The 24,349-nt window shown below is 28.9% G+C and overlaps 1 protein-coding gene across 1 annotated transcript; it reads right to left on the bottom strand.

Annotated features, from left to right (window-relative positions):
• Positions 1–8,037: 8,037 nt before the first annotated feature.
• On the bottom strand, positions 8,038–22,074 carry LOC107166448 (fatty acid synthase-like). The gene is made up of 32 exons (XM_089227782.1): positions 21,927–22,074; positions 18,455–18,592; positions 18,145–18,297; positions 17,856–18,029; positions 17,583–17,783; positions 17,258–17,496; positions 16,971–17,201; positions 16,706–16,903; positions 15,844–15,972; positions 15,539–15,775; positions 15,033–15,452; positions 14,613–14,917; positions 14,387–14,531; positions 14,128–14,241; positions 13,882–13,990; positions 13,564–13,812; positions 13,329–13,505; positions 13,108–13,259; positions 12,883–13,038; positions 12,508–12,819; positions 12,244–12,446; positions 11,951–12,172; positions 11,781–11,868; positions 11,536–11,712; positions 11,292–11,471; positions 11,034–11,217; positions 10,662–10,836; positions 10,475–10,599; positions 10,170–10,417; positions 9,852–10,097; positions 9,498–9,738; positions 8,038–8,624 (listed from the first exon to the last, which is right to left on the bottom strand). The coding sequence occupies exons 2-32, from the start codon at positions 18,588–18,590 to the stop codon at positions 8,449–8,451; spliced, it is 6,102 nt and encodes a 2,033-aa protein (XP_089083908.1). The 5' UTR covers positions 18,591–18,592; positions 21,927–22,074; the 3' UTR covers positions 8,038–8,448.
• Positions 22,075–24,349: the final 2,275 nt, after the last annotated feature.

Raw genomic sequence — 24,349 nt, 5'->3', positions numbered from 1 at the left:
TTCTTTTAAAAATATTCTCGTTGATAAAAGCATAATATTTTATCCGTATAAAATGTCTAGTAAAATTATTATAGCATTAAACCTATTCGTAACTGATGATTATAATATATATAATTATTATTATTAAATAAAAAGAGCTATTGGTAGGCATGGGCGTGAGATTAACCCACTCATTCAAATACGCAAGTGAATTGCTTAAGAGGACATTTCACGGGCATTTGTTGTCTCCGTCTTACAAATGTACAACGTGGCAAGTTTAACGTTCATAATAATACATTTTAGTCCATAAATTTTAAAATTAAATTAATAAATGTACAGACAAAAATAGTATCATCTAGGTCATCTCGGAGGATCATATTGATATTATTATTTTTTATATAAGTTTCATAGTTTTAAAATTTACAACAAAAAAAAACAGTTTAAAAATGGGCCATAACTTACTTAAGAGTAATAATTTCAATTAAATCTGCCGAGATGCCTTAGATAATATTCTTGTTTTAAATTTAATTAGAGATAAATTCATTCTAATTTTTAAAATTACAGAGTAAAACGTATTATTGTGAACGTAAATTTGCCATATTGTACTTTTGTAAGACGAAAAATAATATCCTAGTGGGGCGTCCTATTAATGATGTCTATAATAAACGCCACTGCTTAGTGGCGGCTTTACTTTTTTTTTTAAATTTATAGACAACAAATGATAGCTTCTACCGCGTACAGTAAGTATTATTCATTAATATGAGTACAGGTTGAAGTGATTGAACGATCTTATAACTAATTATTAATTCAATATTCGTGTGTTAAAATAATCCTCAACAAAGATTCTACTAGGAAAGATTGAACGAAAAATGTATTTTGTATTTTTGTCATTCCAAAAATAAGAATACAAATAATTACGATAGCAAAAGTAAAAAATATCATATTTTTTTTTCTCAAAAACGTTCTATGATTTATCGCCTAAAATTTATAATGTTTCAAGAAACTTTCAAACTTTTAACTATATTATAGGTAAGTTACTAAGACGTTTCGTATTTCCGGGAAACGTATAGTAGAGTTCTGCCCGGGTTTTGATGACAATATCTGTTTAAAAATTTCTTTCCGTTCGTCCGCGGCAAGAAAAGAAAACGACATCGATACAAATATAGATATACACACACACACACACACATTAAATATTTAATATAAAATCGTCGTATATAGGTTTATAATACTACGCGCACTTACGGAAAAGGACAATTCATTCGAAAGTCACGGCGGCTAAAACTTACCTATACTCTTATATATAGGTACCCGCGATGTTTATATATTATATACATATATAAGTGCGGAAGTATACCTGAACAATATATATAATACATATGTTTATGGCTGTGTTGAACCAGTTCTGTATATGCACCGCGGACAGAGGTTGTTTATATTTTTAATTGGGACATCCGCGCGTACGTATATATATGTCTGTCGCGCGAGCAGACCGACCCGAGACGACTGTTTCGGCGACACCGTCGATCACGGGTTACAATAATATTATTATTACGATCACTGTTAGTATTATTAATATTACCATTATTGTTGTGCATGTCGTATAGTGGTCATATCGTGGTCACTGCAAGTTACCAAAGGTGTGGGTATTTTAACTAAGTTAAAAGGTTTAACTTTTTTTTATCTTTTCAACTATATATACCTATATAGTTAATTATTTTTGTAAATAAGTTATTACCTTATTCAGTTAAGATTTTTATTTTTTTTACTTCAACTTTTATAGTTAACTGTCATTATGGTGCAGGTAAATTGATTTAATTTTCGTATCATGCAGAGCCAAACCCTACTGATCGATTTTGACAATTTATTTTCTAATAATATTATACCAAATAATACATCGGATGTATGTATGCACAGTGTTAAACGTCGAAAAAATTTTATCCTAATTAAGTTTATTTTATTTTCCATCATAACTTTAAACTTATCGAGTTTAATTTCTTTCTTTGTCACCTTTGAACTGAAGGCGATTCTTAGATTCTTAGCTTAACTTAGTGTCGCGATTCATTATTTTCATTTACTTGCCCATCAACGTCTTGCATGGTTGCAGGACTCCGTCGAATATTTTACAGCGGCAAAACGCGTCGTATAGCACACGCGGTACTCGCACACGTAAATCAAATCGAACGAAACTTCTCTGCTCGCGACTATACTACAATAATAATAATAACCCTGTTCCCCTCTGCCACTCCACGGTACATCGACCATGATGTGTAATGTGTATGTGTTAAAAGAAAAAAAATACTCATCCGTCCCCCTTTTATTTCCGGGTGATGTCCGTATTATTATTAGTATACCGCGGTATCTTGCGGACTGTACCGCGTGCAGGCGAGAGAGAGTATAATATAGAGTTTCCTTCCTTAATAATATCATACATAAGCGACGACAGCTGCCACAATCGCGTAGAGGCGGATTTCCTCTACAATTTTTTTTCTCTATATAAAAGGGCATGTACTTATTTCATAAATTTATTATTACTTATTATTATTACTATTTTTTTTTTATCATCGACCACTCTCGGACTGCGGTCGTCTCTTGGTTGTACGATACCATTCCACCACCGCTGTAAGGTACACAAATGGAAATCACCATAATATTGTACACAGCTGTTTCAACTATTTTAAAATCATCCTATGTCTCCCATGATGCGCATTTCCGTATGTACCTACCTATTTTATAAAGTAACATATTACATCCGGTAACAAAGTGGATAATAATATATTTTATGGACTGTCCATGGTCCGAGCAATTTGTGATTGATATTGCAGTAGTGTATACTGCTAGTACCTGTATTGTATTATGAAATGGAGCGAAGCGATACAATGATAAGTATTTTTCTCCGCCTGACACCAACATTTATGACAGTAAAAATGCCACGATTTTTGACATCTTTTCTGATAAAAAAGTGAATTTAACTTAATTTTATTGAAATATTAACATTGAAAAATCCCAGTGATTTTTGACATCGGGAAAAACAAAAAAAATGATAATTTTTTAGCAAAATCAGCCTTCATGAGAAATTTTTCTAATTTTATACATTATTTTTCAGTTGGAAATTCTTAAACATTTCTCTTAACATAGTTTATAATAGAAATTCTTATGAAATATTCTTAAAAAAAATTTACCGTAAGGTTACGCTATTTATAACTATGAAATATTTTCTACTTTTATTAATTTTTTTTTTTAAGTATCACATATTATTATTGATAAAATGATTGAATTACCCAACGTCTCTGCTCAGGATCGTTTTTCATGTACAATAATGAATAATTTATCATTAAATTCAAATATAAAACATCCATTATAAAGGCATGCACGAAAATTAAGAAAAATTTAATTTCAATCGTCTCCCAAGTAACAACCAATGTAAACACGAATATACCTTATACTTACAGTGTGAACTATTATATTATCATTTATCTACATTAAACATAAATGAAAAATATTTTTTTAATAAGGATCACTGATGATATTATCTATAGGCTATGGCTAATAAATGGCAATAATAATTTATGATTTTTCACACCTTGCTAATTATAATTTTTATTACTTATTTTAATAATTTTAAAATTAAATTAATTGGAATTTTCAACTAAGTATATTTTTTTATCAAACGTATACCTACCTATTACTTCATAAAATCTGCTGTTAAAGTAGTTTTAATTGTTAAGGTTTTGGTATCAAAAGTTATAAAATTTATAATACAGCTTTATGCATCATTATTTTATCCCAACGAATAATCAACAAAAATAATCACACCATGTCACAATATTTTCGTCCTTTTTCAATTAATATGCAATACTTCTTTTGTGTTGAATATATTGAATAGGTTTTGTTATACAATTGTGTAAATTGTAATATGTTATATTAATTATTTGATTAAGCGACAACTATTTGTAATACTGCGATATTGTTGTTCTTATAGAACAAATGATATTTTTAATTAAATCCTCGAGTTATAATTTTATCTAATTTATTTTCATTTGCGAATCCGACTACATTATTCCTTATTTTAGGGCGTTTTAATATGGCAATATATGTACATTTATGTACGAAAAATTGTAAGTACAACAGCCTGCTTTATGTTTTAGATTCTGAGCGGAGCGATGAATGTATTGATTTTTCCATGATGTGTGTTTTTTTTTTTTTGTGTGTCTGTCATCATGTTTTGGGGCAGTAAAAGTGTTTCGATTTTCGACTTCAGTACCTCGTTCGATCAGAAAGTTAATCTTGTTGGTGCTTTGGGGGGGGGGTCAAAAGTAAAAAATTCTTAATACTTTTCTAAATAATCGAGAAAAACAAACTAAAAATTAATGGAAAAACGGGAAATTTTACGCACACTCATTTTTCGACAAAATCGATTTTGGTTTTTGATGTAACTTTAAAACAAATGACCATAAATACATGAAAATTTCACAGAATGTATATATAAGTATATTCCAAACCACCATGCAATTTTCAAAAATTTTCGACTTCAGTTGAACTATTCATAAGTATATGCAATTTTCGATAATTATTAGTTTTTTTTAATTAATATCGATAAACATTTATTTGTTGGTTAGAAAAGCTTGAAAATTTAATACAAGGCTCTTAACATTTTGTTACAATAGTAGTTGAAAAATAAAAGAAATTCATAGTCACAATTTTTTTTTACGAGCATTCAAAATTTGAACTTTGACAACATACGTAAAAATCACGAAAATTCATAAATTTTTTTATGCTAGAAATTCATAAAAAAATTTCCTTTTATATCTAAGATTTAAAAATTTAATACATGGCTCCTATCATATTTTTACAATAGCAACTGAAAAATAAAATAAATGCGTAGTCAACACTTTTTTACAAGCATTCAAAGTTTGAATTTTGACAACATATGTAAAAATCACGAAAATCACGAAAATTCGCAAATTATTTCAAATTAGAAATTCATAAAAATTTATTTTAAATCTAAGATTTGAAAATTTTTAATAATCTATGATATATCCAAGACAGATAAACCGTCTTCGCTCAGAATCGTTTTTCGTATACAATGATATAATATCATTAGATTCAAATTTAATTCCATCCATTACAGTAACCCACTTATAACTTACTGTACAGCAGAGCGACATCCACTTACCCGTCTTTTTTTTAAATTAAACATTATTAGTTTGTATGATGGATATTTAATTTTTTTTTATTACTGAAAAATCAATTATTCATAATTAAATTTAAAAGTATCTATACTGTTGAATATTGATACTTTTTATAATTATTTAATAATATTCATGTTAACGGCATATTTTTGTAAAGTGCCAACTATCATTTTTATTACTCGCACAATAATTTTGTAAAATAGCATAATTTTTTCAAAGCGGAATAATTCATCCTTTCATTAAATTTAGTTCTAGGGGTCAGATACTTTGCAGACCTATTATCTTAATACATATATTATGGTATGCGGACAGTGGTATATATACCACTGTTATTATATTGTGATTTGCGATTTATAAACTTATATAATTTAGAAATATTAAACAATTATTAGAACTGTAAATAATATTAATCGGCGTATTTTGACCGGTGGCGTTTATCATAATATTATATTATTGGCGGATCGCCGAATAAAAATACTTTAAAAATTACACATATTGAATGGCCTTCTCGATATTTTATTATGATAATTATTCGTGGTACCAATCTGTTCCTCGTTTGAAAGGTCGTGGACACCACACTCATTTGTTATTGCAAATTGAAAAACACAAGTGTTCATTCTACACGATAGCAAAATATGACTCATAATATGAAAAACGAGCTATGTTTATTATTATTATTATTATTATTATTGTTATTATATCATCGATAAATACCTCTCTCGGATTTCACGTGCACCTCGTCCATAATATAACAATATTATGCTCGTGTGTACACTGTATAGATGATGGTAAAAATCTATTGTACATTTGGAGTGTGTGCGCGTATGAAAAGTGCTCGTCTGCCAGGTGACAAACGTCATTCACCTAAATAATTGAACGCTGAAAGTGTAGAACATCTATCACACAAACTTATAACAGACGCAATCTGTAATCCGGTACCTACGAATGAACACCGTGACTGACAAAAACGATCAGGCGATAGGGAGTGTACATAATTATTATTACCTATTCACAAATATTAAAAATATCTAATTGTGAAATTTGGTATTTTGGATTCTGAGCGGAGCGAGGAATGTATTGATTTTACCATTATGTGTGTTCTTATTTTTTATTATTTTTTTTGTGTTTATCATCACGTTTTGAGGCAGTAAAAGTGCTTCGATTTTCGACTTCAGTAACTCGTTCGATCAAAAAGTGAATCTAGTTGGTATTTTGGGTGGTAAAAAATTCTCAATATCTTTCTCAATAATCGGGATAAACAAACTAAAAATCAAGGGAAAAACGGGAAATTTTACACACTATCAGTTTTCAATAAATCGATTTTGGTTTTTGATGTAACTTTAAAACAAATGACCATAAATACAAGAAAATTTCACAGAATGTATATATAAGTATATTCCAAACCACCATGCAATTTTCAAAAATTTTCGACTTCAGTTGAACTATTCATAAGTATATGCAATTTTCGATAATTATTAGTTTTTTTTTTAATTAATAACGATAACAATTTATTTGTTAGGTAGAAAAGCTTGAAAATTTAATACAGGACTCTCAACATATTGTTACAATAGCAGTTGAAAAATAAAATAAATATATAGTCGCAAATTATTTTAAGCTAGAAATTCATAAAAAAATATTTTTTTTAAATCTAAGATTTGAAAATTTTGAATAATCTATAATAATATATTCTAGACAGATAATTCCCCTCCGCTCAGAATCGATTTTCGTATACAATGATATTATAATATTATTGGATTCAAATTTAATTCCATCCATTAAAGTAACCCACTTGTAACCAGCTCCTATTCAGCAGAGCGACATCCGGGACTTAGCCGCTTTTTTAAAATCGTTGTTACCGTTATTGATCATAAAACTTTGATTTTAGATGAAATAATTCTTCGCAATCATGTAATGCTAAGGGTACCTATACTAAATGGGTGACTTCGGACGTATAATACGTCAAGTATCGAGTGACCTCGGATAATATGAGCTAGTTTAATAAATAATCTATTACTGAAATGCTTATCATTTAAGTGTTGTTTTCATCATGTATTATATTTTTAAAGTTATATTCGATAATTGGTAATGTAAAGAAACTTTATCAGTTTGTCACTATTAATCTGTGGCTAACGCCTAACACACGTTTTTTTTTGTATTATCAAGCCTATTTTCTCGCAATTAACATGATAACTAGAGCAAAGACTTCCATGCTCTAAAAAATCATTAAATATACACTTCTGCATCCAAAAATTAGAAATATGCGGTTTAATATTCCCCCTAAAAAATTAAAACACTGAAATTTATAACTATAAAAATCATAATTTTTTTTAAATATTTAATTTTAATAATTTTATAGTAATATTATCACTCTATAAGGTTTAACTAGCTTTATCTTACTTACCTATTCTTACAAATAGTAATATATCGTAGAAGTCCGTGGTTTGTGGTTCAAGGTATGGAACCAAAATTATATAATATGACAAAAATACTTACCTATTATCATATTTTTATCCACCATCTTGTACCCATATTCTTTAAATCATTTCTACTTAAGTATTCTGTAGAACGATGGTAGAATTTATTAATATGCTTGAAGGGCCATACTTATAGAATTCACTTTTAAACTTATTTCCTTACATAATGTAGGTATACGCACTGGTGCTCAAAATTCAAATAAATACACAATTCATGTCATAATGGTCCAAGTAAAAGTATAAGATCAATATAAATAAAAAGTAAAACAGGTGAAAAAAATTAAATACAATAACTACGATGATAATAAATAATAATAAATGGAAATATGGATGAAAAGTATTAAGTGATCGTTCATCAATTATTGATGTATAAATAATTTTTGATGTTTAACTTTTAATATTAAAATGATTTTATATTTATTCACAAACTTCTTCATACACCATACATGTTAAACAGTAAAAACCAAAAAGTAAGTAAGTAAATATAAAAATAGAAAATAAAAAAAAGTATCAATTATATTTTCTGACTTAGAATAAAATACTATTGTGTTTCGTATACAGCCATGCGCCCTCATCACCAAATCTCGCATCATTTAGGTAACTTATATACTTATGTACTTTTATACTGTATATTATATGTTATTGTCCATAAAAAGCCCATTTAAAAACCATATTATTCATTTTTATATTCACTCAAGTTACTAAGTAGTTAAATATAGTCTTAAAATATAGGTTAGATATGATGAATCGAATCAAAAATGTAGTTTTTTAACAATGTAGATGTTAAATTTGTCAATATGTTTTCATTTGGCACCCAAATTATCTAATTCACTAAACTTCAGCTGTTGAATTTGGGTATTATTCAAAGAGAGTTCGAAGATACGTTCAATCGTCTGTTTTATATCAACTCCCATCAAGGAATCCATTCCCAAATCAGCTAAGGTAGATGAAGGTTTAACTGAGAGTGGATCTTGAATACCTGAACAATAAAAAAAAAAAAATTGAAGCATCAAAATATGATGGGAAGATTGCCGATACTGTAATATTCTAAATTACGATATAATACATTAAATTTAAAAGAGTTCATCTTTATAGTATATTGCAGGGGTGGCAAAACGAATACGTCCAAGAAGGACTTGGATAAATACTCGTACAATGATATCAAAAGTCAAAATGTTTACTAATACATTTTATAATTTTTTTTTAATTCATTCATTAAAAAGTAAATATTTTAATTTATATATACCACAACATACTCGTATATATTGCTTAAAAATTAAGACCATTGGTTTCCAAAGTTTTTTTTTGCGGAAATGTCTTTTGGCAGAAACGGGAATCGTACCTTTTTCGTTTTGGCGGAAAAGGGGTATGGCGGAAACGGCCAATATTATTTTGGCAGAAACGGGTAACTCCTCTCTCCACTCATAAAGATTCAAAAAAAGTTTAAATGGGGGAAAAATATTGTCGAAAATGTCTATAGCTTAAAGCAATAATAAAACATAACTCACAATTTTTAAAAACAACTATTGTAATGACTTTATGAGTCACTTATGACAATTAGATTATAATTTAATTTTCATAATTATCTACTATCGATCAAAATTCAACAAGAAAGAAGAAGCTTTTAATAATTTATGTATAAAATGATACAAATAATTACCAATGATTTCAGAAATGATCTCAGTGAGCGATTTTATATAACATAGTTTTATGGTATTTTATCGTTCATTAGTAAATATTGGATTTTTTTAACAAGATGCGAGTTGCATACGACTATGACGAGAGCCACCAGTCGGCCACCCTTGGTATATTGTATATAAACTATCACTATTAATGGTATATGTGAAGTTACCCATAATTTCGGAAACGATCTCTGTGAGCGATTTTGATTTTGAATTTTCTGTCAGTCTCCTTTTGGATGGTATCACATGCGAAGCAACGATGGCTGAACTTTGTGTTAATAATGTATCCAACGCCGCTAGGCAAGACGATATTTTTTGTGCAAGAGTTCCATTGATTTCTTTTTCTTCGTTTCCACGAGTTAAAAGATAAGCCATACCGACGTCACCGATGCCTCCCCATTGGATAGATTGCTGTAAAATTAAAAATGTGTAAAGAAATATTGTTTCTACAACACCTATTTGGCACTGATGTTGAAAATGCATGGGATACAATGGAACGCGGTGTAGAAACAATTTTTTCTTACCGCTGGCAGACCACGTTTTTGTCTTTGTTCTGAAATTCTTTCCATAATAGAGTTTGCATAACCGTAATTGGTTTGCCCCCTGTTGCCCCGACCACACGAAATGGACGAAAACGTGACGAAATATTCAAGATCCTTGCTAGCGCCTTCCGATGCTTCGTCTAAATATTTTGTAGTTAAGACTTTACTGTTGTACACTGTCTGGAAGTTAGCAACTGTTTGGTTTTCAAAGATTCCGTCTCTCAATACCTAAATTTATAAATTTCATTCTTTAGACAGTGATGTTTTTAAACTCGAAATGAAATTTATTAAAAATCGTACCCCGGCTAAGTTGAAAATTCCACCAAGTGGTCCTAGAGTGAGGGCCAATTGTACAGTGTTCTTGGCTCCCGACAATGTTGTGAGGTCGAATGTGCTGATTTCCACTTTGATATTTTGGTTTTTCCAAATATTTACTCTATATTTCTGGTATCCCGTTTGAATTCCACTCCGAGAACAGAGAATAATATTCATTGCCCCGCGTTCTATAGCCCACTCGGTAAGTTCCATACCGAATCCACCGAGACCACCTACAATCGATTTCAATCATTAAATTTATAATCTAAATACCTTTGTTTTAGAATTACCTGAAAGTATGTAACTTTTTCTTGGATCAAAGTACACCCGTTGGTATGCTGCAAAATTCGTGCTCAGAGACTCCCCATTTACTTCAACAATTATCTTACTTCCAATCTTATTATTGGCGTATGATCTATATGAACACCATATTTTATCGAATCATGAATAAATATTTTAAATATCATTATAATTTACCTGAAAGCAGATTCGACATCAGAATGATGGTAAATAGTGAACGGTAGCGGTTTTACAACACCCAGTTTTATTCTAGACTCTATGAATGAGTATATTTTGTCAATTATAGATGCATCATTTAAAATAGGAATATCTTCGAATTTAGCTGATACAACTCTAAATCCATTTGGTGAATCTAAATAATAATAATAAAATTAGATTCTTATAATATATATTCCCATGCCAAATTGTTGTACAAGAAAAATAAATCTACACAAATAAACATCAATTATTATTATTATCATTATTATTCATAAAACGTTAATTAAAAATCAATATAATATTCATGGCTAATTGTTATCTAAATTAAAAAATAAATATGTAGAAATTTACTTGATAAAACTGAAACATCTGTATTTTCAGTAATGATAATTTTTGCGTCATCGGCAAGCAATTCTGGCAGACGATTGGGACAATTTTTGGAGAGAATAGCATAATCTACTCCTTGATTTAGAGTCAACTTTGATATCATGTGAATGAACTTTGAATCAAACCTTGTAGTTGAAACCTGACTAACCTTTATTTAATAAAAAACATAATATTAAACACCCAGAAATAAATTTTATTCTAACAAACATTTCCACAACTCACTTCTGGGTAATTGGTTTTAATAACTTCAAGTTGTTCATTAGTTTCAGCTACGACAAACACTTTGCACTTGAGCGACAGTGCTATAGGAATAACCGCGTAATTTATACTATTTTCACTTATAAATACCAACACATTTTTGGATTCTGATAAATATCCTTTATGAATTAAAGCGTATGTGGCCTAATAAATATTGAAATTGTATTTTATCTCAAATCATATGATTTTGAAATGCAAGAAACATTACCACATAATAAGAGTATGGGACAGTTGCGGCTTGACTCAAAGTCCAAGTAGGCGGTACATTCCATAAAATAGCGTTATTCTGATTGACAAACGTTGATAGAGCACCGGTTTTAACCAACCCCATTACCCTTTGGCCATTTGATTTAATACCGGAAAATTCTACTCCAAAATCAGTTTTCTAAAAAAACATTTTTTTTTTCTTCATAAAAACGTACAAAAAACTAAATTGGATCATAAATCGTTTACCATTGAAGAAATTGCGGTTAAATCGACATTATTCACACCAGCATATGATATTTTAATAGACTCACTACTGTCATAACTATTGGAATATCTGAAAATAAGAATAAAATTGTATTTAGCAAAAAAGATTACGAAATGTTTTTTGTTAAAAATTTAGTACGTAAGATATCTACTTTGACGATTGAACCCATTGAAGTGTTGTTAGATCTCCTTTAGAAAGTACGGACACTTTAGCATTAGTGGTTTGAACATTTGAAGCAAGTCTTACATCAATTGGTAAATGTCTATAGGAACCCCAAATCCCATCTTTTTCCACATTAAAAAACAAATCGGTTTCAAGCAGTGTGGTTAAGTCTTTCAAAGTATAATTTTTACCAGGATCTGTCAGTATACATCTAATCAAATTATATTATTTTATCATGTATGATGGCAAACAAATAACTTTGTTGTGAAATAAATTTACTACCTTATAGGATTTTCTTCACCGCTAAATTCTTCTATTAAACATTTAGACAGACCAAGAACACCGTTGATTTTTGTGTCACTGTAAAGCACAACTTTTTTGTTTGCGTTTTCTTTAATATTGGCTAGTTCCTTTTTCAATGACTCCACCCAACAAAACTGTTCATCCTCGATTTTCAAAAATGTGTACTCATATTTAGGAGAAATCTAAAATTTTATACGATTTAGAATAAATTAATTTAAACAATGTTTATGAATATTAACACACTCTTTTCAGGAGGAAGTATTTCTTATTATCTTTTTCAATAACAGTCACTATTTGTAGATCAAATGATTTCAATGTTGAAGATGCTACTGCAGATGCATTTTCAACCAAAAGAACAAATCCTCTTGGAGCTAAGGCCGCTGAAATTTTACTCAATAAAGTAGCTTCGAACTGAATATCATCGGCAACGATCAAATGGTATCCATCAGGTAACGAAGCATTTTGGATATTGAAGTCAACAATCTCAATATCTAATGACGATAATTTGCTTTGTTCGATGTTAACTGACTTGTTCGAAAGAACTGTGTATTCCACCTAATTCCACGTCAATGACAATTTATATAACTTAAAAACGTTCGTATTGTAGTAGTTCCTTACATAAAAATTGGCTTCTGCTTCAATTATTTGTACAATTTCGACTGCCAATACGCTCTCGTTGTGAATTTCTGCTGCTTTAACATAGTGTACCCCTATGTTTTCCATGAACAAACCAATCAAAGAATAAAGAACCTCATACGTAGATAAGTCTTTTGACTAATAAAACAAAACAGAGAACACATTTGTTGTATTTGCGTAGAATTATCGAGTTGATTAAACACCTACTGTGTACTTGTATGGAATAAATGTGTGACGTTCCAGAGTGGCTGGGAGTTGTGCATTCTTTTTCAAAGGAGCAGGCGTCACTTTCAAATTCGAAATAGTAACTCCACCCGATTGCGTAGTTTTTGCATAACCAAAATAGTTTACTTCAATTTCTAAGCATAATTCGAATAAAAGAATCATAAAATTACTGTATCATTTTGATCTGACCTTGTAAGCACTACCTTTAGTGTTCTCCGATGCATTGACCACTTGCTTATGGTACACTGGGTCAATAATAACTTCTTTAATGTAAGTTGGTAAACGAAGTTCCCTAGTTTTGATAGATATAAGTTCGAATTGCAAAAGGGTATCAATATACGATACCCAATTTCCAGTCCATGCAACTTTACCTTTCGAACCTGAAAAGCAAAAAAATTGTAATAACTCTATTATAAACAAATTGTTATTAGAATTTACCTTCGCCGTTCGCTTCAACAAAACCTAAAAATGCATCCTTATACTGATATCCACGAAGTCTCAACTCCTTGTAAAAATCGTCAGAATTTAAATCCATTTGTTCTGAAATGGTTGTAAGATGTTCCATTTGATTTTCTGCAGAGTTTTCGGTTAATAATTTTACACGACCCGAAACTGTTAATGACCCTCCTTCTAATAGCTCAAAGTCACCTGATCCATGAAAAATGCTTATACTGAACCTAACAGTGCCTACATGTAATAATGAGTTTATTGTATTAAATTAATTAAAATATATCGATTCATTATGAGTTTATATACCCTCAGAATTTAGGACAGTAGGCTTAAGGAATTTTATATTTTGAAAAATGACTGGAACATCTTCAAACCATTTTCCTTGTAATTTAGCAAAAGTCTTCCATACTAATGTCTGAAATTATTTAACAATACAAATATTAATAAATAAATAATAATAACAAAAATACCTTTTATAAAATAAATGCGTGTTATGTTTTAGGCAATATATTAAAATAATTAACAAGAAAATATAAAATCTTGTATTCATACTATGTATCCAGCTGCTGGATAGAGTATACGCCCATCAACAGTATGGCCAATTAAATATTTATCTTGATCTATTTTTATATCAATTTCGATTTGATTATCATCTGACACAGAACTCTAAAAATAAATATTAAGTTAATATTTAATATAAAGTATTAAGTTTTTATTCGAATCAATTATATTTAATTATTTATTTTCATCCATTTAATTGAATAGATAGTTACTTTAATATACATTTAATATTTTAATGACTCTTACATACTTTTTCTACAAAATTGGGCACTAGATAGTCGTTTGAATGATCCCACTTTAACATTGGAGATATCATTGGAGTACCTCTCACTACTGGATACTCAACATTGCCATACAAATTTTTCAATTGCGGCTCTGCTCCGGCAATATATAACCTTAGAATATAATCGCATTTTCAGCATGAAAATAGTATTGAACAATTTTAGAACCCTGATAGACTACTGATAAACACTTACTTTCCAATAGCTTCTAACAAGAAATTCGCATGATTAGAAACAGTTTTTTTGGTCAAACCAACATTTGTCACTGTAGAGGGTAGTGATCTCTTCAAAATAGCTTGTAACAAACAATGGGGAGCAATTTCAATAGTTATAGCATTTTCAGGTACATGTTTCATTGCACTATGAAAGTGAACTGGAGAACTAATATTATGTAAATGGTATTCTGCTGATGAGTACTGGGCTTCGGGTGTATTCCATTCGTGTTCTGGATATGTTGTACTCTTCCAACGACTGGATCTTGGTTTAGGATTAACCATCACCTATTAACATATTTAGCTTTAATTTTAGCATTGAAATCAGTATGTATCAGCTTCAATGATAACAAGCATTTAATTATTAAAGTATATTCATGGATTCAAATATAAATGAAGGTACCTTTTCATAGTATGGTTTCAACGACGATATAAATCCTGGTAGATATGGCGAATGGAAAGCATATCCCATTGAATCTACGGGCTTAGCAAATATACCTTCTTGTCTTAGAGATTCAGCGAATTTTAATGTTATGTCTTTTATTCCCGAAATTGTTACACTGTCTGCACTATTGTGGCAAGCAGCTATTATACCTTCAGGAAGTCTTTTTTGAATCTCTTCCCACGACAGCCCTACTGCAACCATAGCTCCAGCAGGAACGTCAATTTGTTTCAAAATCGTAGACCTCCAGTACATCGTCATTAATGCTTCTTCCAAAGTGAAGCAACCATCTGCATATGCGCATGCAAGTTCACCGACTGAATGACCAATGATACCATCGGGGTTGATACCAAGCGAGCGTAAGATATCAACAAGACCTATCTAAACACATTTGCAATATTTATGCAAAACAATAAATAATTATTATAGATATAATAAACTTTGCATTAGCAGCCAGCTGAAGTTACCTGGACAATAATAACTGTGAACATAACATTCTTTATACTCCTAAACGTATTTTCATTGGATTTGTAAAATAAATCATAAACACTAAAGTTATATGGAATTAGAATTGAATGTGCATTATCTACAGTTTGTTTGAAAACTTTAAACTTCACTAAATCTGCGACTAAATCCATCGATTGACTTCCCATTCCAGGAAAAATGAAGTAGATAGGCCTTTTATCGCCGGAAATATTTCCTTGCTAGAATGATCATAATTGAGTTTAATTTTGTGGTTTTTATTCATTTTTTTATGTACTTAATAACTTACAGCTATTTCAACATTTCGAGGATTTTCCCCAAGAATTGAATATCCAGAAAACTTATAACCTGGTATTGGTGATTTATAAATATCATCAATTAAAGTTAAAAGATCATTGTTATCCGCATAATTTTCTATCTATAAAAGAAATTTAAAAAAAATTGAATCAAAAATACTATTTGTACGGTTTACTTTTAGATTCTGAACGGAGCGAATGATGTTTATTTCTTTTTCTTTTCCTTATTCTTTTTTGTTCTGTAATCACTTTTTCTCCCTCTAAACTTTTTCAATAACGATTTCATGAGTTTAGTATATTAAATAATTACGGACGACGTTTTCTACCAGAAATATTGCTTCAAATAAAAAATGACAAAAGATATTCTTGTTGTAGGTATTTTAGATTTTGTTAAAAGTTCGGAAAATTATAGCCATTTTTGAGCTATTTATAGACATTTTAATTTTGGGAGTTTTTTTGTTGTAATTCGGTTAAAAACATTTGTAAAAACTTGAAATTTGGTTTGTTTAATTATATTAGCCTTACTTAGACAAAATTTTAAAAACATTTGAGCGACTTTTTCTTTTGAAATCCAAGATTTGAAATTTTTTAATAATCTATAATAACAGATAAACCGTCTCCGCTCAGAATCGTTTTTCGTATACAATGATATAATATCATTGGATTCAAATTTAATTCCACCCATTACAGTAACCCACTTGTAGCCTACTGTACAGCAGAGTTACATCCACAATTTACTCGCTTTTTTATATTAAATTGAAATAGTGCCTGCATAACTTAAATATACTATTTTTATTTATCATACGAAAAAATTATTTATTAAAATGTAAAGTAGGTATGTATGATTCAACTCACTGTCTCAAATTGTTCAGTCAATGCTTCTCTAGTTCGTCCTGACAAAAATACTAGTCTTGGAATTTCGAGTGCTGGCAATGATATTGATTGGGTTTTTTTATCATTAGCTCTTAGAATCACATGGACATTTGTACCTCCAACGCCGAATGAATTAATAGAAACCTTATTACCTGGTAATGGTGTTTGCTTATCAACAACCTAAATACATTTAAACGAATTAACATTCAATCTAACTAAATAAATAAAACAATTTATGTGATGTTACCTTCAGTTCTCCACTAACAAGTTTTGGTATATTATGGTTTAGTGTTTCAAAATTAATATTAGCCGGAATAATTCCTGTTTCCAATGCATAAATCACCTTGGCTATTGATACTAAACCTGATACTGGTTCAGCGTGGCCTGCATTTGACTTCACCGAACCAATTAGCAAAGGAGTTTTACGGCCAACACAAAACACATCCGATATGGCATTCAATTCTTGTTTATCTCCAACCTACGTTATTGAGATAATTTCAAAACTATTCGTTAATATAAATTTTATTGACTTACACCTGTTCCTGTTCCATGGGTTTCGACATAATGGACATCATTAGGACTTAAATTAACACGGGCATAAGTATCTTTAATTAGCCTACTTTGCACAGCTTGCGATGGATATGTGGCTCCTTCGATTTTGAACCCATCTGTATTAGTGGACGTTCCTACAATAGTCGCGTATATACGTTTTGCGTCTGATGATTTTCTTATGTAAAGTGCAGCAATAGCTTCACTTCTGACGTAACCATTAGCTAAATGTAAAACACATAAACAGTATAGTTTTTTTTTAAATTCTAGATCATTATAAACTTCAGTACATTCCGTCAACTCAACTAACCGCCAATGTCAAAAGGTCTGCTTGTCCCGGTAGGACTAAGCATGTTATATCGATGGTACATGACTGAAGTCGCTGGTTTTAACAGCAAGTTAGTTCCCGCAACAATTGCAGCATCGCATTGGCCCGTTTTTATTGCAGTTATGGCATCATGTAAACAAAATAGCGCACTTGAACATGCTGTATCAACGGCGACACTTGGACCTGTTTAATTTATTCAAATCTTTGTAACCAACAAATTGGATTAAATTTAAAATTGTATTAATTTATTAATACCGTTAAAATTGAATTGAAATGAAAGTCTGTTAGCTAACATAGATCTTATTACACCAATAGTTTCATATCCAGTCAATTTTTCAGGTGTACGTTCAAAATAATCTGCTGATTCATTGGTCATCATACCAACGTACACTCCCGTTCTTGTTCCACGTATATCATGTGGGTTTACACCTGTTAATTTGAAATTGTATGCCATAAGCCCATAAATAAAACTTAAATTTTTTCTACAAAATACATTTTTCATATTTTTCTAGTACTACACAACAATATGTAATTATGAAATTACCTGCATCAACTATAGCTTCGTGGGTAACTTCAAGTAAAATCCTAAGTTGTACATCCATGGCATTTGCTAGTTTTGAATGAATCCCAAAAAATTCTGCGTCAAACTTGTTTATTTCCTTTAATTTTCCTGACCTTGACGGAACACCATACATTCCTAAGTTATAAGTCATATTAATATATATTGTTAATTCTTTCATCTTAAATTTAATGGTAAATAATTGTTTATACGAGAAAATCACACTATCAAAGAACAAGTTAATAGTACAGTACTTAGAAGTGTAAGCAACACTACGATCTGAAATTTAATTTACCTGGAGACCATCTTCTGTTATCGTCAGTTAATAAATCAGCGTTATTGTACAATTTTTGTTTAAATTCTTCAGTAGAAACACATTCTGGAAATCGTCCAGCAATACCCGATATCACTAAATCGTATGCTTCCGGCATGCCTGCAAATTAATAAATTGTAATTAATTACATTGATATAGTACCTATTACACGCATTCTAATTGATAAAAATTATGGAGATTAAGATGAACTATGTCCTAGAATAATTTCTTAATCTTTATTTATTTTTAATATTAATTAGATAGCCATAGTTATAGTGAAGGTTAATCATCTTAAAAAATTCTGTTATATTAGATATTATAATTAATTTTTAATTGATTTATCCCTTGATAACAGATTCATTATTAATGAATGAGTGAGGAGAAAAACTAACATACAATTTTGTTTTGTAATCAAAATCAAAAGCATATATAACTATTTGCAAATTCTAATGATAATTAGATAATATAACCAATACAAATAAATACTTCGTCGTAAAAATAACTTAAAATTTAATATATACACGCTAGTTAGATAAAACAAAACCTCAAATTTACGAATTATTCACCAAAATTTCACAAAATATTGAAATTCAATTTAACTACGATATCTGCTTTTGGAATATGCATAAAGTTAAAACTACTCCAATTATCGATACCTGGTGCCCACATGACGTCATCCTAGAATCACAGTACTCTTCAAAATGATAATATTATAGACGGGCGTCACCATTTTCCACCAAAATCGACCTTTCCGTTTACTACCAAGTCCATTTACCGCCGCCAGTACAAAAATATATATTTCCTTTTACCGCCACCACAAATTTCAGTTTCTACATTTTGTTAACCCCTTGGTAATTATTTTTAAAATAACAGAAAAAATTAGGTAAGTACTCAATTTTTAATTAAATATATGATTTTACAAAAAACATTCAAGTGATACTTAAAATTATGATTGAAAGTGTTAAGATATTACATTACATATATACCTACGTATATTTATCACGTAGATAATATGTTCAAAATCATGTTTTTCTCTATTAATAAGATTATGTTCGAAATTTATGCGACAACTGACAATAAATATAACGCTTGTCTGGTTTGATCTTTTATAGATTTTACGATATCTATAACATTAATCAATAGAGTATAACTATAAGAAATAAATAAATAATATAAATAAATGTTTGACTGTGATATTGTATTTTACGTCGTAATATTGACTTTTTTGTAATATACTATACAATATTCTATATAATTTTAATTTCAAGTAATCACTTGAATGTGTTTTTGTAAAATCATATATTTAATTAAAAATTGATTAACTAATTATTTTTGTTATTTAAAAAATCATTACCAAGGGGTTACCAAAATATAGAAACTGAAATTTGTGGTGGCGGTAAAAGGAAATATATATTATTGTACTGGCGGTAAACGGAAAGGTCGATTTTGGCGGAAAAGTAGATCACCCTTATAGACTAGTCATTTTCACTAAATTTTCTAAATTTTTAGCCATATCGAATCTTTCAAGGTATAATATTTATTTTATAATATACTTTACCAAGAATTGAATATTATTGAATTAACTCTAATTCAGAAAATTCCGTTATAAGTTTCAAGTTTGCCGGTAGCTGGTGCCATATCGTGACGTCAAAAGATTTCCAATGTTATCGCTCACATTGAACGTTTTACCACCGGAGTTCAGCATTATTTTATATTCCCGATTATAGATTATTATTATTTATATATCAACGGCCATAATTTATCAGTAATTTGTATTAAATTTGTTTCAATGATTTGTTTAATTTCTAACATGTTATTTTATTAATTTATTTTTATTTTTATTAAGCATATTCATATGTTGTATAGTAATATTAGAGACGCAAAACTACATAACGTTATTTATAATGATCTACTATTGATCGATTACACATAACAACATACGATACTAAAAAAAAAACTTATATTAAATATTAAATCTGTTGTCATATTTTACAAACCTATAGGTTTATTTAATTAGCATTAAAAACAAAGTCGAAACCACATTGAGAATTTAGTTCAAATGTAAGGAATATTTTAGTTACAATTAGTGATCTACACAAATTATACCAGTATTAAAACTAAACTACACGGCAGTTAAAATATGGAGAGATTTCAAAATGATAAAAATTGCCTTAGATATATAAGCGGGAACAGTATCCAGAAGAAATTCTTTTTGGTTGCAATATTTTTTTGGTTTTTGAATTACTTCATTTCAGTGACTCACTAAAATGACGATAGATGCACTCGAAATCTACAATACGTTTTTATTTTGCAAATTTAATTTGTTATGTCATTTTTAATGAATTTATTACGGCTACTTTAGTTTCGTGATAAGTTGTTTAATAATGATTAAACAATAAAATATAAAAATTTTAACAAATAAATATTTCACGTTATCAACAACATTTTTATGAACTTTTCTGCATTCCAATCTATTCATTCAATAATATTATACATATAGTATTCATCATTTATCACTTTATCAGTAATATTTTACGAGTTAAAACAATATTCTATAAGAAGTTTAATAATCTAAAAACCTAACCTACATACATTATATATTTAGAATTATAATTTCAAAATTTATATTTTTCTGAACTACATCTTTTGACCTATAAATAATAATGGTTATGAGTCCCAACAAAAATTTGTTTGAATTTTATACATCGGTATTTGAATATACAAAGCTGTAATTTTACAAGCAGCACCAGAACCGCGAAAATGATCGATTACAATGCACTGCTTAATTTTGGTACTAATGAATGCAATTTATAAATATAATATATTATGAATATTATGCAAAAAAAAAAATTAAAACATACATATTAAACACACTATAAATTATTAATCATAAATTATGTACAAATTTAAATTATTTATCAGGATTATAAACATTGGTTGTAATGTAGTATGACCTATCGTAATTTAATAGGTCATGAAATGGATGTGCTTCTTAAACTAATTGAGCGTAGAAAATAATGATGTAGTTTGTGGTAGTCGTTATTCCGAAGAAAAGTTTCAAGATATTATATTTTGAATAACAACAACATAACTAAAATTATTTCAGAAAAAGACGATAGGTATACCTACTTAACGTTTAAAAGTTTAGATATCCTGAGATTTTGTTAAAATTTGAATTTCAGACGCTTATAAAAAATATATATATATATATAAATCTGTATCATCGATGTTTTTAAATAGCTGAAAAAAGACTGTGGCGAAGCACATAGTACTAGGTAAATTTTACCCAAAAATAATAATATTATCAACTTAAATAAAAAATTGAAAACTTACGTCTGATTATTGCTCTAAAATAAGAGCCAAATATTATTTTTTTTAAACCATGATATGCCAAATAAAATACATATATTTGGTCAAAATGTCATGTTAGTTATGAAATTAAAATTGTACAAACCTTTATTTGTAGTTCAAAAATATATTATAAATAAAATGCCACGGAATTGAAAATCGACTCGAGATTAACACTTACCTACTAGAAAAATTAAATCTGACTTGATGTCTAAATGGCGATTGAACACTAAAATGAGAAACCACATCTACATAAAAATTAAAACTAATAAATGTATACGATTTATCTGACACCTATTCACGCTTTACATATAGGTATTATGATTATATTGTAGAAACAAACATTTATGGACTTCTTTTATTCGATAACAAAGGTCACACTAGTCTTTGACTATTAATTAGTTTTGGCCTAAAGCATAATATATTATATAACTTAATAATATTAGGTATTATAATATAATATTAATATTATCTTAATAAAATTATTATCAACATATCTGAAAAAAATTATTTCATTATTCTATAAGTGCTTATATAAATTAGGTTTATATTTATTGCATATGCATTTATACGACCATTGACCAATCTGTTGCAATTAATCAATGATCAAATATCAGCGAATTTCACGTACTCATTTCGTTTTAAATTATTTGATGGTCGGATGTGGTGTGACTAGGAGAGTAGATTGGATGTTTTTTTTTTAGTGGTGGTCGAGGTAGCTGCATCAACCTGTACCCGAAATTTCTGTAAATATTTGTTAGTAATCATGTATTTCGTATACCTATATGTATACCAATATTTTGGTACCTTACTGATGGGTGTTACGAAAGTAAGGATCGGTACGGGATTAACTCACGGAAGATGGTAAACTGCGGCAAAATTAACCTTTTTCTAAAAGTCGATATGTAAACTGTGGCAAAAAAAAAATTAAGATTATACCTATACAATCTGCGGCAAAGTCGATAAGATACATAATACAAACGGCGACAATTTATTTTATATACCTTCTATGTATATACCTATGTATATACCTACCATATACGTAAATCGTTTAATTTATCTTGCGTACAAATTGGTAAGGTAAATCCAAATGTATTTTTAAGATTTAACGAAGCATATCGGTAATATCGGTTCCTTTACATTTGACAATACTAGTGGTTTAGAAAATTACAAAATGTGTGTCTATCTAAACTTTACATTGAAGGAGACACAGATGAAGGAAAATTTTTAAATTATATTTTTGGTCTCCCGTTCCTTGACCCTGACGAAGTCGAAGATTCGTTTGTTTTTGATTTAATTGCAGATATGCCATCTAATAATAAAATAGTACAATTTTGCGATTATTAAAAATAAAATTAGTAATAAAATTAATTATATAAATAAAAATTTTTTAAATTATATTCAATTTTGAAAATTGGTATTTCTTTATTTTTACGCCTAATACTCTAATAGTCTCTAGATAAATAGATGTCATAATTCATATTATACACGATATGTATATAATTTAGTACACATAGAAGGTATATAAAATTAATTTCCACAGTTTGTATAATGTATCTTATCGGTTTTGCCGCAGATTGTATAATCTTAATTTTTTTTTGCCGCAGTTTACATACAGCCTAACTCACCAAGTAAAATAAATTCAGGTTTGTAATCTGGAAAACTGTTAATATTGCTAAAATATTAAAAACAAACGTGTTTACGGATTTCTCTAATGCGATAATAAAGACCACGTACTCGTGCATTTGATTAAAAAGTCGTTTACCCTAGTCATTCACAACAACAGTTCTTATCTCATGAACAATTTTAATTTACAGAAATCTAATTGATATTTCAATCGATATGTAATATTATTATATTTAGCCATATTTAGTTGGATATTATTTTTCTTTTCATAGAATATTGCGATTGGAGTCTGGAGGTAACTAATACATATGTGTCAAAAAGTATGCACCTTTCGTTTGAAATAGATTTCGTTAGCTGTATTTATCATTTAATCATGATATTTAATGCAGAATATTGAATATAATTTCACTTTATTACAACATATATCACTGTAAAAAACTAAAAATAATGATATGCACATTTTAATGTTTCATAAACAATTTTTTTATTTAATAACAAAATGTATAACTGCAAATCTAACTTTTTCTTCTCTTTTTTTGATCGATATCGACGATATCTAATCATATATTCTTACTTTTAAATATTTGAAATTGTTCAACAAACTTATATGTTATAAGATTATAACTTAAAAGTACCTATTAACTTTTAGTTATGTATGTATCGTATAAATAAATATTTTATCGATCATCTTAATGTCCAAACAGTTGACGTTAAAAATATTTTATAAAAACTCAAAATTAAGTTTATTTTGTTATTAACAGGGAAAAATTTAACAAAAAGGTCATAAATTAGTAGATATACGACAATTATACGTCATAATATCTTATTATCAATGCGTAAAATATTCATAAAACTAATTCAAATGTTAAAGTGTAAAATCGTATTAATTGTACAATGTTAGTT

Source organism: Diuraphis noxia, unplaced genomic scaffold, assembly GCF_037042655.1.
Source record: "Diuraphis noxia isolate RWA-SAM2 unplaced genomic scaffold, SU_Dnox_SAM2 contig0004, whole genome shotgun sequence".
Lineage (NCBI taxonomy): Eukaryota > Metazoa > Arthropoda > Insecta > Hemiptera > Aphididae > Diuraphis > Diuraphis noxia.
Note: the sequence above shows the minus strand (reverse complement) of the source record. Positions and strands in the feature narration are given on the sequence as shown.

Bases quoted from the DNA above. Each gene is read 5' to 3' on its own strand.
- LOC107166448 (XM_089227782.1), bottom strand. From the start codon at position 18,590: ATGCCGGAAGCATACGATTTAGTGATATCGGGTATTGCTGGACGATTT. The intron at 14,532-14,612 runs GTAAGTGTTTAT...TTATATTCTAAG, and splicing joins TTGTTAGAAGCTATTGGAAA to GTTATATATTGCCGGAGCAG. The intron at 11,218-11,291 runs GTGAGTTGTGGA...TATTAAATAAAG, and splicing joins TTAAAACCAATTACCCAGAA to GTTAGTCAGGTTTCAACTAC.